The 16,108-nt window shown below is 35.8% G+C and overlaps 1 protein-coding gene across 1 annotated transcript in view; it reads right to left on the bottom strand.

Moving 5' to 3' along the window:
* Nucleotides 1–16,108, bottom strand: part of LOC124276348 (netrin receptor UNC5C-like) — a 73,785-nt gene that overhangs the window by 34,860 nt on the left and 22,817 nt on the right. Inside the window, exons 5-7 of the mRNA XM_046711992.1 lie at nt 9,091–9,268; nt 7,064–7,231; nt 339–500 (exon numbers count right to left, since the gene is read on the bottom strand). Coding sequence (XP_046567948.1) covers nt 339–500; nt 7,064–7,231; nt 9,091–9,268 — 508 coding nt within the window. The remainder of the gene's footprint in view (nt 1–338; nt 501–7,063; nt 7,232–9,090; nt 9,269–16,108) is intronic.

Genomic DNA, 16,108 nt, shown 5'->3' on the forward strand with positions numbered 1-16,108 from the left:
ATAGTAAGGCAATTCAGCAGAATAAGCATAAAGAAGTGTCAAATCAATACAAAACATCTCAAATATCACAGAATGTCTATAATACTTACAAGCGTTTTATAGGTCATAATAAGCATAATTAAATGTGCCCTTTAGGTAATGTTCAAAACATCTTAAATGATGTGTCTCTACTTCAAGGGAGCACTGTGATTTTAAATAAGGCAAGATGCAAAGAGTGATTTAAAAGCAAAGTATGAAATTCATAACTATAAACAAGGCAAAGCAATAATTATCATATACAGAGACATAGAAACATGCTAAAGAGAGGAGGAAAGAAAAGACAACAAAATAACGAGTACCTCTGCACATTCCCCCTGTGCAGTTTGTGGTGTCAAGGTCATTTCCATTGCAATAATCTCCGCCATTGGTCGGTTTGGGATTGTCACATGACCTTCGACGATGATGAATACAATCGGGACTACAAGTAGACCAGGACGACCAAGGCGCCCATAAGCCATCAACTAGAAAATACACGGGAGCCGAAGTTAATACGCTAGGCGACAGAAATTATCGTGTTAATTTCCAAAATATTGCCAATAGGCGAAATGTTAGTTAGAACTGATAGAGCAGAATTGTCTCTATAAAAAGCACATTTGAAGTTTAATCTTAATCAATTTCGTTCGTAATAAAAGTCCAATAAAATTTTCAATGAGGTTTCTGGAAATGAATTATCCGTTTTGTCAGGAATGTTTTTGCAACAGGTATGAATTAGAATCCCCCCGTTTTGATGACGCTGTGGTTGGGTTGACTCTGACAGTAGCTACAGATGGGGAGGGACAGACCAGAACAGAAATGGAGATGTTGAGGTGCCAAACCAAAATCAACAGAAAACTTCACAACAGTGCTTTTAAAGGGCAAAACAATGAAAAATGTTATAAAACTCCGTGAAATATCAAAGGAACAAAACTAATGACATCAAAATGAGATATAACAATGTACAAATGAGAGTGAAGGAAAATACATGATAAAGTCACAGTGCTCCCTCAAAATAAGGCTTTCTGAAACTTAAATTGGCTACAAGCACTGTTTCCATAGTTACCTGAAGTGTGAAGAACCCAGGCTTGTCTTTGTGGTACTCACATCACAAAACATGCAACATTTTTGTGTGGTCAAAAGTGTATTCCATGCAACAAGTGGTATAGTTGTGAACAATATTTCACAATAAATATAAATTAGCCTGAAAGTACCAACAAACTTGCACAACAAAAACCCAATCTTTCTGAAATCAAAATTTATAATCAACAGCAACTCAGGTTTTTCTGCTAGTACCATATGGACCAAAAATGTATTGTAAGTTTTTTCAACATTAATTCATGTGTGTAGGATAATAGTTTCTAGTGGTGAGTATGGAACAACGAAACTTCACACTTCAGGACACTACAGATATTTTACAATAAATTACAAGTCAGATGCCTAATTGTGAAGGAGTACTGAGTCTTGAAACAATATTTAAATACTTCAAATACATAATCAGATTTCTTTTTTAAAAATTCATTTTTAAACGCAACATTTGAACTGTCATGATTTTGTCTGATTTTTTACATTAATGGCTACAATACAACAAACATAAGAATCATTATGTCGTGTTGAATGTCTTAAATTATCTCTTTTACAGATTGACTTTATCATAAGTACTTAATCTAAGTATAATCTATATCATCCTTTCCCAAGCAACAGTCACACTTAAAAACTGAACTTTTAAGTCATCCTCTGTTATCTCAAAGGTTCTGTGAATATGTTTAAAAAATCTCCACAAGCTGTCAAAGATGGTTAAACTATTAACAAATCAATAGTTCACAGATAATGTTAACATTTTATTACAAATCATTATGCCCTCATCACACCTGAAATTTCCCCAAAGACTTTGTTTAATCTCAGTTCAGTGTAAAAAACTCAGATCTTCATTTGACATTTCAAGTTATCGCATAGGGCCATGACATATGTCTTCCCAGATGCTTGGTTTGGGCTCTACATTCAAATTTAACTCAACTTAACACCCTTGCTAATTTATCAAGTGTAATTTCATTAAATGAAGCTGATTAAACCTTAATCCCAGGAATCGTTCATCTATTACATGATTCTTGTCTCAATCTCATCAATTTCACTCCAAGAGAGAAATCGGTAACACTGTTACGATAAACGATTATGTCACCATTCAAATTATTCACTCTAACAAATGTTACACATTAATTACAATTTAAACCAAAAGGTGAACACCCTAGAACAAAGAACTGAATTATGTAAGATATATCACTTTTAGTTTCAACAATAATAGAATGTACGGTGAATATAAATATATATGTATTTGCTTTGAATGGAGAAAATGGGAATCCATAAATTTAATCTGAATTGAACTCAAAATCTCCACTATCTTTCATCAGCGTTTCAAGGTGCAAACTGTTTATTTTGTCTTGTTTCATCATACTGAGTAAACAAACAAATGCATGCTAGTAAGGGGGTGTTTATTTAGACGGATTAAAGTTTAAACAGGTCACAACGGTCACCACATGTCTCTGATCAGTGCACTCAAATTAGAATATCAAATAATTCTACTTTTTTCTGAAAAGTGTACATAGAAATTTACTTCAGCTCCACATAAATTTCACCCTGGACATGTAAGTTTATATCTGATTTGGCTGCTGATTGTATTTAACTGAGATATCTCTCATAAACATAAGCTACTCATCTCCTAAATATATGCCCAAAAAAATCAGCAAATTTATTCAAACCAAATCTGATAGGCTTCTAAAATTTGGAGGGTATGAAGTAAGTTTGAATTAACTCATTAAGATTAAATCTTAACTGAATAAATTTCTCAGAGAATCTATTAAAATGAGTGATTATTTCCAAATAAATCTTCTTTGGCTCCATGGAATCTTTATCAGCTGTTAAAGGTTACTTTAGAAGGAGGTGGGGGAAGGGGTGAATGGGGGTAAAGAAAGATGGGGTGAGGGATTAAACAAGGGTGGATGCAGTAGGGGGAAGGGAAGAGGGGTATGGGAACAAGGGAAGGTTGGGTTGACCCACAGTGGGGTGAGGGGTGAGGGATTAAACAAGGGTGGATGCAGTAGGGGGAAGGGAAGAGGGGTATGGGAACAAGGAAAGGTTGGGTTGACCCTAAGTGGGGTGAGAGGGGTGAGGGATTAAACAAGGGTGGATGCAGTAGTGGGAACGGAAAGGGTATTGGAACAAGGGAAGGTTGGGGCTAGAGAGGGAGAAGGAATAGAGAGGGAGAACATAACATGTTGATAGCCAACAGATAATGTGTCAGTGAGGATGGGGGAACACTGGAATGGTGAGGCAGGAAGAATGAGGAGGGGGCGGGCACCAAGATGGGGAAGATGAAGAACGGACTGGGTAACAGGAGGCGCACCAGAAGTAGAGGTTCAGGAAATTGAAGGGAAATGTTGAGGTCTGTGAGTCTGAAGGAGAACCCTTTCCATCAGTGGATCCGTCTCATTGTGGGAAATTTGGTTTATATGGCTGTGATTAAATCAGCAACCAATTACCTATATTAGTAGTGGCTCCATCATGAACTGCTGTCTAGACGAGGGGCAAGCTTACACCATGTTCAAGACACAACATTCTACTTGGCCCTCGTTTTCTTTAACTAACACCGAAAGCAGGCCAATTGGAAAGTAATCTTTTTATATGAACCTTGAAATTTCAGCCCATGAAAGTTTTGGGGAGATTGCCTTTTTCCTCCTGGGAAGATCCAAAACAATATGAAGGACGTAGGATGGCTAATGGAAGTCTCGCCAAAAGCCACTCTAAATTCCATGATGCATTTTTGGGTTCATGCCCCATCGGAACTCGGCTTTTATTTCTTTGCACCAGATAGGTGTAAATATGTCTTACAAATATCTGGACATGCTGACTTGGTTGAAGCATGTCATCAAATCCCACGTGCCTCGTATGATGCTCATGATGCCAATCACTGGTTTGTCTGGTCCAACATCGATTATTTACAGATCACATTGCTGGAATATTACTGAGAGGGTAACACTGATTGCCCATAATAAGAGATTAACCATGGACAGGACTGACATTGATACAGGAATGTAAAACAAATATAACACGAAAACTTACTTACACAGTAAACTTTAAACAATTATTTAGCAGATTGTTGGTTACTGTTAACTAAGGTCACCTGTACTCCAATTCTAAATTGAAAATATTACATACTACCATTATCTCAAACTAATAATTTGCAGATTTTAAAGCAAACATTATTTCGGTAGGAATGGCAAATTGTATCTCTCCTGAACTAAAAAAATATAATTTCATGCTTTTATATGTGATTAGTAGAATGTGAATTAGTGTTTCAGAAAGGATTAATCACACAAAATCGTTTTAAACTAAATGATGATAAATGTACATTTCAGGTCCCAAGGAGGAAAGCTGGATTCAGTTTGAAGTCGGAAAATACATCTTAGCATTAGTCATACATCATGTGACCTAGTTTAGAAAATATCCAATAAAAATGATACTTTCATGAGGACACATATCATGATATTCCTAACAGAGATTTATCCACATCTTCACTAACATCCCTGACTGCCTTTTCTTGTAGAACATTTATTAAACAACATGTATATTACTTACATCAAATTTCATTTAAAATGTTTACCTACTTTCCCCCGTACTCCATGAATCATTTAGCATACTCCATGAATCATTTAGGTGACGCCAGTCATCAATCAAATTTATTTTTTTGCCATTTCAAAATGTATATGTTATGACATTTTTCTTTTTCAGCAAAACATTAATATTATGATACTGTTTGACAGTTACAATACTTCAGTAGGACAATTCATTCAGCATCGCTCTGACTCTTGTTTCAAAAGGTCTTTGTGAATTACTTTTAATGCACTGAATTTCAAGAAAAACAGATGGGTGTCTAAGCTTCCAGACAAACATCAGGTAGTGACCTTTCCCCAAACTTTCATCTGTTCAAGCAAACAGTAAGATACAATTAGTTGCTTGGAGAGTAGTACAAAGATGTCTACACTATTTGATGTCACCAGTGTACCCTAATTACCTATTTTTAGTTACTAGTTTCTGCAAGATCTTGAAGGAAAGTGGTGAACTGAATGTAATCAGAATACATATAATGTACTATAATGATGTATTGTCAAAGACTACCCCAGTGCATTCTGGGAGCTGATCAAAATGGCAGGCCAGAAAGTTGGAGCCTCACACTTAATCTGTAGTCAGCGTGTCGGACAACCTGCAAGCATGCCAAATGATTCCATTTTCACCTAAAATTTTCCTAAGTGGCTATCCTGTTCTTGACACTTGTGATGCAATGTTTCAGTCCTGAGGATTGTGATCTGCTACAGAATGGCGCGCCAGTTAGGTGTCAGACATATTTTTTTTGTCTGCATATTCCCTGGACATGAAGTGATTGTTCGTCGACATGCAACGGATTCTGTCAGTAATTCTCAAGATATCAAATCTTTAGTTAAAAATACAGTCAGAGTAATTTGATTTTGAAAAAATTTGCAAGTAAATTGAAAAATCTTCATTTGAGTTAAAGAATTAAATGGCTCTCCAAACTATCTCTTCTCAAGTTGCAGCACTCAAAGTTTGAAATTCATCAAGGACAAGGCAGTGAAAATGTTTAAACATCTGTTTCTTTTAAACATGGAGTCTACAGATTTCTTTAAACTCACAAAATAATCTTTTCATCAAAATGTTGTATTTTTCCATTACATTTGCATGTATTCACTAGAGAAAAGGTTTCCTGCGTTTAATTACATAAAAAGCAAAAATCTAGTGTAAACATTTTAACAAAGTGCCATTTTGTTTAAATTTCTGACTCGCATTATCCTGATAACTAGTTTTTCATATAGATTATCAAGTAATCCTCTCAAGAAAATACAAATGCAAAATAACCTTGAATTTTTTAAACTATTATCTTCCCATAAGTCAAACTACCCTCAGTCTGTTAGGAACAAACAGTTTCAGGATGGGATATTGACAGGAGGACAACACAGGGCCCACATCAGTAATGCAGCTCTTATCACTGCACCAAAATATACTGCTTGGCAGACAACTGAGTTCATTTCTGGTGCAGGCACACCATTGGTTAGTTAGATATCATGTTATCGCTGTACTTTCACAAACAAATTATTTATGAGGTTTTTTTTAATATTTTGTTTTCGTTAAGTCAGTTCTTATGATTGATTATATATGAATGCACTGTTGATAACCACTGGTGAGCATTGGTCTGGGTCTGTTTACAAGTATGCAGTTTGGATGCTGCATAATTAATTACCTACTTTCTAACCTTAGGGAAATGGTACTATGTAACCTGATTTGAGACATATTGATTGATTGATAAATCACTGGAGGCGGGGTTCAGGCAGAAACCATCACATATCTAATACCTGGATTATCAGATTAAGCATTTTGATGAGTTAATTTTATGTTTATATCATGTTGCCTGGTAACAGTTTTATTGTTTTGCATTTCTTTTTAAAGTGCATGTTTTGTTGCATATTTTTTATTGCAAAATGAGTTGAAACTAATTGACCCCACCATCGATGATTACAGCTATTTACAAGTAATGGCACTAAACTAGGGAAGAGGCTTGGTCCACAACCTATAATTGATCTTACAATTGATAATTATGTAAAATGATCTATTGATAGGCACAACTGGATGCAGACAATTACATCATTAGACAGTGTTTATAAGTTGAACCTTTCTTAATGACATTCAGCTCTTTTTGTTTGAAGAATACATTCTTTAATGGCAGCAATAATATTAAAACATCATGGCATAATTATATCTCAGTTGCCACATGTCACCGTCAGTTTTGATCGTCTTGAAGACTATAGGGAGATACTTGTGTTAGGGTTTGCATCATCTCCAAACCAGAGAGCCATTCTCTTAAGTAACTCCTACAACTTGACGCTGTCCCCAACGGGATACAAACTATATGGAAATGAAGCTAGAACAGACACACTCCTAACTATCGAGTTAAACTAGGCAGCTATGGAGGACGTCGCATTCTCACCTGGACAAATGGCAGTGCAGGAACTCTGCTGTACAGCTTCCCCACCACAGATGTTGCTGCCGTTCAGGGGGGCAGGGTTGGTGCAGGTGCGGGTACGACGTTGCTTGCCCTTGCCACACTTTGCTGAACAATCTGTCCATGAACTCCATGTTGACCAGCCACCATTCACTGTGAAGAAATAAGTGAATTTCAAAATGTAGACAGTTTATGTCTCTCTTGCTGCTACCTCACCGCTTGGGTGTACTTATTTCAGGAATCAAACCATATCTGCGTCCAGAAGAAAACACATCACCCACTGAGTACCCATCTTTTCCCTTACTGAAACTCACTTACTCCCCATTACCATTAAGACCACAAATTTAAATACTCATAAACATTAACATAAATAAGACACATTACCATGAGAGGAACCATGATTTATCTACACATATCCAAGTTCCATGTAATAGCTTCTGAAAAGCATTAGGTTCATTTGGTAGATATATTCAGATACGTTACATATGTCAGGTAAGGTAACTGAGTAAATATTGGTTTTAAACATCTTTTAGAGAATTATGACTAGGTACGCCCAAACTAGACTCTATGTTTTTAGAATAGAACCAAGTTATTAAGTGTGACAGTTCACTGCACTAACCACTCCCCCAGTGTTCTCCATCAGTCACAAAGGGTGGTATAAACATGATAAAGCTCCCTATCTCACATGTTTTCCTTTCACCAAAGTGGGAACTGCCACCTCTCAACGCTCTTACAAACTACAGTATCAAACACCCATGTTTACACAAATTTCACATCCGAACCTCAAATAAGGAAAACAATTGATAATCTTTGTACCCCCTGAGTCTTGAGTCTTTCCTCCGTTTCAAAGATTGTTCACACAGAATCCATCTTTTACTGCAGATTATGATAACATATTTCATAGGAAATACTAAAAAACCTGACAGGCAAGATTAAGGTTTTCGGTGAGCTTGGTCACCACCCATAGCCTGTGTTTTGCTATCACCCTTTAGCCATCTCTGGTTAAGTCTCACTTATAAACAAATTCATGATAAATGCTAGGCTCTATATTGCCAAAATACATCACCAAGGCTTTTTTCGCCTTTTTATCAGTTTTGGCCCTTGAACATGAACACACTCGGACAAGCTGAGGCGTCACATGACGCAATTTATCTCTTCTGTTTTGTAAACAATGGAAGGCAAAAAATTCCAGTAATTTCACTTTCTGTGGCAGAATGTGGATTAAACGTATCATTCAATGTTCGTGACAGTAATGGTGTTGAGCCGAGGAGAAGCAACATACTTGGGGGGAATTATTCCAGTGTCGATTTCAAGATTTGGTAAACATTTTCCAATTTTATAGTTTTCATTAACTTCACTCAACAAGTTGACATTATTTACACTCAGTTATAAATCTTTCACACCACAGTTCAGAATAAAGGAATGAAAAAATAAATAATGAAAAATAAATATTCCTTAATAGAATTACAGAATACAAACAGTAAAAAAAGAATACTTTTGCTTTAAAACTTTCCACCCAAGATATGATAAAATTGACAAATGTGTTTTTCATGCGGAAATAATTTGTCGCCAAGTAGAAGAATGTTTGCTACAAATAGTTGACTGATTCTGATGTTTTACATACTAATTGTCACTCAGACATGTTTGAAGTAGCTTCAAATTTCAAAAGAATCTATTTAAAGGATTTACAAAGAAACCTTTTAACTAAAAGCATCAGTTTTTTATCTGGATCATGCAGATAACAATGTCTTCTAGGATGCTGATGTTGAGGATACAGGAATAATGGGATCAAAATGAGCCACGTGTTCAACGACTCTTGTTAATTAGCACTGCAGAATTTGATCACAGTCTTGGTCAGCTGTAAATGAAAATGGTGGACAGACAAAAAGTCTCACAAAGTCAATTAGTGGTGATAAAACACGACAAAGATGTGACAGTTGGGGACATATAATTATATTTTCGGAGTTTGATAATTCCATAAGAGTTCTAAGCCAGGTTTCAGGGTGTCTTACCATAGACGGTTAATACGGCGGATTCACTGAGGCGCCGACTTGCAGGATTGTTGGCACCACAAGTATAGTTGCCCGTGTCTTTAAGGCGAGCCTGGCTGATGAGCAGGCTGCCTTCGCTCGATATGATGAAATTCATTTCCTTCGTGTTGATCTGTATCCCGTCTTTCAGCCAAAAAACCTGCAAGATCAACAAGATTAATTAAATCTACTAAATGTCACACTTATAGTCTCAAAGGACCCCAGACAAATTGAATTATTTCCACAACTTTGTCTACTTACTCCATGCCAAACATTATTGATCTCCAACTGTTTCAACCAATCGTCTCAATGGCCAATATATTCGTCCTCACACAGTCTGGGAGCAGTGTTAAAGGGGACCATTTATAAGAAAAATACATCTTCTACTGATTTGAGATTTCATTGTTTCTTTCCCCAAAGCATCGTAATGTGAATAAAATAACTTATTTCAACAGAATTTATATCTCACCCACCATTATTGATCATATGTACACATGTTATATTCTCCTCAATAGCTCAATATAATCTCAGTAGTTCATATATTTGATTTTTGTAGCATTTAATAGCGATGGGGTAGCCTAGTGGTTAAAGTGTTTGCTCATCACGTGGAAGACCCAGGTTTGATTCCCCACATGGGTACAATGTGTGAAGCCCATTTCTGGAGTCCCCTGCCATGATATTGTTGGAATATTGCTAACAGCAGTGTCAAACCATACTCACTCACTTAAACATTTAATTTCTGTGTTAAAAATATTAGCTATTCCATTTACAAGATATTTCTAAATTATTATTTTCTTAAGAGTTTAAATAAAACATAATAATGTAAATCACATAACTTCAGATTCATTACATTACTGATATTTTCAGATAAGAACAGATGATGTAGACAGTAACCTGCAAGTGTTTTTAAACCATTTTTTATGTCTAGCTTGTTTGACAATTCCCAAGATATGTGATGATAAATAAATCTTAGCTATATCAATATAACTGTCTGCTACCGATTCCCTCAGGAACAATTCAACATGTCTTCAGTAAATGGGTTTCCGAAATCACAAATCCAATTACCCTTATGTAAATTACTTAATCATAGACTGATCAATTATTCAACAGAAACCATCTCCATATGTTTAGGGGGCATGGTTGGCTCAGCCATCTAAAACCATTACCCCATGATTGTGGGTTTGAATCCCTGATAATGACCATTGGTTTGTCAGCACCAATGCAGCTTATGTAAGTTTTCACCTAAATATGTAAATAGTTACCAATGTTCAGGGGGGGGGAGAGGGACAGCAGAAATCTACCCATGCAGGGAATCAAACCTGTTTTTTCAGTGTGAAGAACAAACACACACTTCAACCACAAGGCTACCCTACTGCATCCTTAACCAAAATGGTAATGGATATGCCCTGTATAACTGTGGGTTCACATACCATATAATGCTGAGACACTGGTCAAAACAATGCCAAACACAACTCTCTCCAATACATCTACTTCTAGTCAGTCATCACTTCTGACAGTCCCTTCCCTCACTCCATTAATATCACACCCCACTGCTTCAACACCCTGGCACAACCTACACCTGCACATAAACTCTCTGCAAATACCACCCAAACCCTAACTTACTCCTTAATTCTCAGCCAGTAACAATGAGGTGCACAATATCAAAAGAATGCCCCTTCAAAATAAGTCCCATGTCTTAAAAATGATTTCAAAATTTGTAGGCACGTTTCATATTTCTTTTATCAAAAATGAATGACCCTTAACTGCGACCTTGATGTGCATCAGCTGTCTGTAACTTTGAAATGGCAAACTGTGATTACAGTATTACATCATGAAAGTGTTCTTAGTTGAAAAAGCCTTTGGCTTCAATTTCACCTTATAAACAAGGTCTTTTCACTGCTTTCTCTCTTCACAGATCTCATAAGGATAATGACGGATTAATTGCTTTCAACAAAAGCTTATGAAAACTTGTGAGGTCCTATTACAAGTCTGAATTATTATTTGCTTTACAGCAGATACGAGTTGCAATTCGAACCTGCCTACATCCAATTACTGAACTCTTGAAATTGCAACCATTTTATTTTTCTTACAAGCTCAGCTGCTTTTAAGTGAAGTACACAAGCTCTTACCAAATTAACCGTTTACACTTGTTTATGTAAACATCATATGCACTCTACTGACTGTGCTCAAAGCATTGAATCATTGCTGTAAGTACAAAAGCCACACTACTTTCTTAATGACACTTTGATAATATATCTCTAAAGTAAGCCATTATTATCTTTCTGTTATTGAAAGTATAAAGCATTGTTGTCTACTTCTCTCCTTTGAATAGATTAAATACACTTCACTAAAAACTCAAGAGATTTGTGTTTAAGCAGCGTATTGTAGGCATCAATATTTCTTTCTTTGATACACATAATTACTTATAAACGACGTTTCTTCTGTTGGTGTTGATTACAAACAAAAAGCATGTATATTTTTTTATACCCTCAAATATTATAAATATATTTCAAACTTGCCAAATGAAAAATATTCTAAATTCAAGGTGTTTGTTGGTTTTCTGTTTCCATTTGGAAACGTCAGAGGAGTATTTTGAAACCACTTATCACCTAATCCAGGTGTGACCATACAAAGATTTAACAAGTCATACCCCTGGCCTCGCTAGCCATATCATTTACTTATTGATATAGGTATATTGCAACTGAAACATACACCTGTTAGGGCAGGGGCCAGGGCTAACACTGGAACTGGAATTAACTTCAATTAATTCCTGGGGTGTAGTCTTGTTGACACTGACTTCGGACATTATCAGAAAAATCTGTGGTATCAGCAAAACACCAGGGGTCAAGTACACAATTAACTCCTTAATAGATGTTAAACTTACTTTGGCATGTGATTAAATGTGGGTTTTCATAGCAGGGATTCTCAGTAAACAATTGAAAAACAATATCATCAATTTAAAGTTTTCCTGAAAGCTCTTAACATTGTACTGACATTCTATAAACGATTCATGTATTAAACAATGTATGAAGTACCTAACTAGTACAGACTGTAGCATGGGTCATCAGTAACTAATAGTGAAACTATACATTCATATTTCAAAGTTCAACTTCCATTTCAAAATTTCCCTTAAAGCTTGAAAGATTTTACAACCTTTAAAACCAATTCACCGATTTTGACGTTGTCCACATTTAGATTTGGGTAACACATTATAAAAAATATATCCTTTTAAGTAATTTTATGAAGTGCAATTAAGTATCACCAGTTGTGTATTAGGAAGATAAAAAGTGAACTGGCTGCATGATTCTTGCCAAATAAAGTTTGTGTTTTCAAGTTTATTGGTAACTTTCTCCAATGTAAGGCGTGTATCTGTCAGGGGTGCCCACCACACCTGTTCCTCCTGTCCCAGCTGCCAGCCCAACATGACACACACACATCAGTTTTGTACAGGGGAGATTGGATGGGAAATGGATTAGATTGAGGAAATGTTGGTCTAAGGGACCAAATGTGGTGCTAAAATTATTTTAAGAGGTTCAATTTTCTCCGTTTTTCAGGCAAATAAATCTAGGGGTTTTTTTAACCAGCCACCTTAGAAAATTCCAACAGTCTCTGAGTAGCAAACTTGAACTGACACATTAGCTCGGAACACACAGTAGTAAAGGGAAACATTTAAATGGAAACAAGAGAGAAGGTAGACAAATTCAGCAGCAATACACTGCAAAACATTTGTCATTCAAAAAGAAGTTCATAAGTGTTCAGGAAAGTACTCACTTTGATATCAAATAATATTTTCTTCTTTTCATTATTTCCTGAGCTATTACAGATGAATTACTAAAATGGCTGCCTTTATCAGCCATTTGAGAGGTTGAAATGATATTCTCCACAGGACTAAACATAAACGCAAAACCCATGCCATTAAACGTTCCATAATATCTGCCTATAAATATATGTCACTTAGCTCAAAATTTTTAAAACATATTTTCCACCAATATGATCCATTCATCATGTCAAATGGAATCTCCTCATCCAATATTTGTCCATTCAGAGAAGAAAAAGAAAACTTGTTGTTAGATATGCTTATCACCAGGGCACCCTATTTGAATCTCATACCCACTGTGAAAGGCTTTTATTTCCTTCACAATGAATGGGGATTTTTAACTTACCCATGAATGCTCAACATGAAGGGATTGAAATGTACATGGGGATCATTGCTAAGCCTATTTCTCTACAACTAGTATTTAAACAATGTAGAAAAAATACATGGTAAAGTGGGAAAAGATGAAGTTATTCAAACCATTAACGTTTTGGGAGAATGGTAATGCATGTTAATATCTCATTTTCACTTGGTTTGCATGAATTGAGGAAGCTGTTTTTCATCTCAAGAAGAATAATTTTTGAATAGATTGAACAACTACCTTCCTAATGGTACTTACATATAACATCTTGGCAGTGAACCTGAAATGACTCAATCAACATTGGTTGTAAGAATATTTTATATTCTCTTTGAACTACATTTCAGAATTATCTATCATTTTTAATGTTTAAATTTAGAAAGGAAGTGTCAAAGAAATAAATAAAGAAGATAGCTTATATTTATCTCCACTTCTGCCTCAAGCCACACTGAGGCCTGTCCAACAAACATACTTTTCAATCTCGGGCATGTTTTTGAGGGAATATTTATGGACACATACTGTCATATTTCTGTTAAGATATCAAGCCATATCTCAAAATTTAAAAACAGAATTAAATTTACGGCCCACACAATTTGATAAAATAATTCTTAAGCCCTATTTTTGTAAAAGTTATCTGTGTGGTATTCTTGTGCAAGTTTAACTTGAATTAACATTTAATCACACTGTACTGATCTCGGTTAGGTGTTACTAGAAAAATCACTTAAATGATTTTATACTTAAAGCACTTGCTACAGTGTTCTACTAGTTTGGTTTTAACATATTAAAGGTGATTATTAATTTTTACACTGAACTTACAATATAACCATAAAAATTTCTGAGGTTGCATCTTTCAGTGTTCAATGAAAATATTCATAGAAACTTGTTATCTTAGTATGAACCATAGATGAATATCAGATAATCTCTGTGCCCCTTCTCTCCACACAATACTACGATCAAGCTACAAAGACTGCAGAATCCATTATGATACACGGTTTTAACACATTCTAATCTTGGAATCCTAGCCAAAATATCAGTTTTCCAATAATGAATATTTTCTTTCATGTCTTCCATCACAGTGGTATCCAACGTCTACTATCAATCCTTCCACCATGATCACTGATCAATCGACATTTCGCCTGTCTTCTACCTGACGGTTGTAACAGCCAGGTATTTATCACAAGGGGCAGGACAATACACACCTGGATTCCAAAATATCATTAGGACAGGTGAATGAAGAAGGTAGCGTTTTACACGGCATTTGATACGACCTATTGTAATGTAATTATGGCCATACGACACTTATGTTACGGCTGATGGACACTTCATAAGTTACCTATGAAATTCTGTATTGTATACTATGGGAACGAACACATCTACCTGTGCACCTGGTCGTTAATTATCAAGGTAAGCTAGGGGGAGGGTGCGAATTGACGACTGACATTGATGTTTGTGCTTTGAGTAACTTTTAAACATTGAAGGCAGTTAATGCCTGTTCTAAGCCCAACATCACTCACCACCTGAATCCCCAAACCCCAGACCAATGGCTCATTTGGAGTTAGACAGGGGGTTAGATGGGGGTTAGATGAGGGAACTGTGTGGGAGAGAAGGGGTAGGCTGTATGTGATGTGTGTATATCTACGTTCCAAACCTTGTATAAGATCAACGTGGGAATTGAAAGCAAAGCTTACCGCCCACATCATTAACACTGGCAAACAGTCACGATTACTCATTGTGTTCAGTACAAACTTGTACCTTGTGCAAAGATTTGAACAATTTCAGCATGTTTAGTTTACAACTAATTCCAAACTGACTTATGTGTTTTTTGGTTCCAGGACTAACTGCTGGAGCAGGGAATTTCAAGATTCTGGATCAATTCGGCAGAAGACTAAACTAGAATATTCTCTTTAAAACAAATTAGCAAAACAAAAACTGCTCTACAACAGACTAAAATGGTGGAAAGTTCACTTCCTAAAATGCAAGGTTTCAATAACCTCATACAGATAACCACTAAAACTTTCAAATGTTTCATAAAATTCAAATCACAAATATTATTTTTCAAATATTTCAACTTCATCAGTTTCATTTTAAGCATATCATAAAAACAATATTTCTTACCAAATTTTCAAGAAATCTGAACTTGAAACTTACATTGTCACACATTTGTTTTTGCACAAAAAATTCCGATTAGTTTCCATTAGTTGTGTAGAATGTACTCCTGTCAAGCCAATCTGTCATCTTGTCATCAAGAGCTTCATCAAAGCTTAAAACACGCATCATCCCGGAGTTTTTATACCCTTAGCCAAGTAAAACACAACAGCTAGTGAGCTACCCCATTTTACGAGGGAGCGAAACTTTGCAATATCCTATTGTTTCCTTGCTAATTCCAAACTAGCTCTAGCTGGGGAGGACACTCGGAGCAATAAAACATAGTGATGTGACTCACAAGCCATAAAAATATTTGCACAAAGAAAAATATGAAAAGACTTGTAAGGGTTTAATTAATCATTATTATTGTTTTCTGACTGATGCTCTTTGCTTAACAAAAGATAACCAAAACAATTATTTATTTTTATGTGAAGATATAGTCCATCATTAGTGCTGCTTTAATGAAGTTTTTTTTTATTTCTCGCCTTGCATATTAGCTTTGTTGCAAAGAGGAACCCTACGTAGTCAATCTAAACACAACATCCATACTATGTCATTGCTGTGAAAGTCACAAGAGAGCATGCTGTTTCATGACAGGGTGTTTCTAATTCATACCAGCGACTATTTCAGAGTGATCACCGGGAATCACAGATTAACTGCGAGACTTGTCACAATATTTAAAC

The sequence above is a fragment of the Haliotis rubra genome, unplaced genomic scaffold (assembly GCF_003918875.1).
Source record: "Haliotis rubra isolate DU_JTF1 unplaced genomic scaffold, ASM391887v1 Scf105, whole genome shotgun sequence".
NCBI lineage: Eukaryota > Metazoa > Mollusca > Gastropoda > Lepetellida > Haliotidae > Haliotis > Haliotis rubra.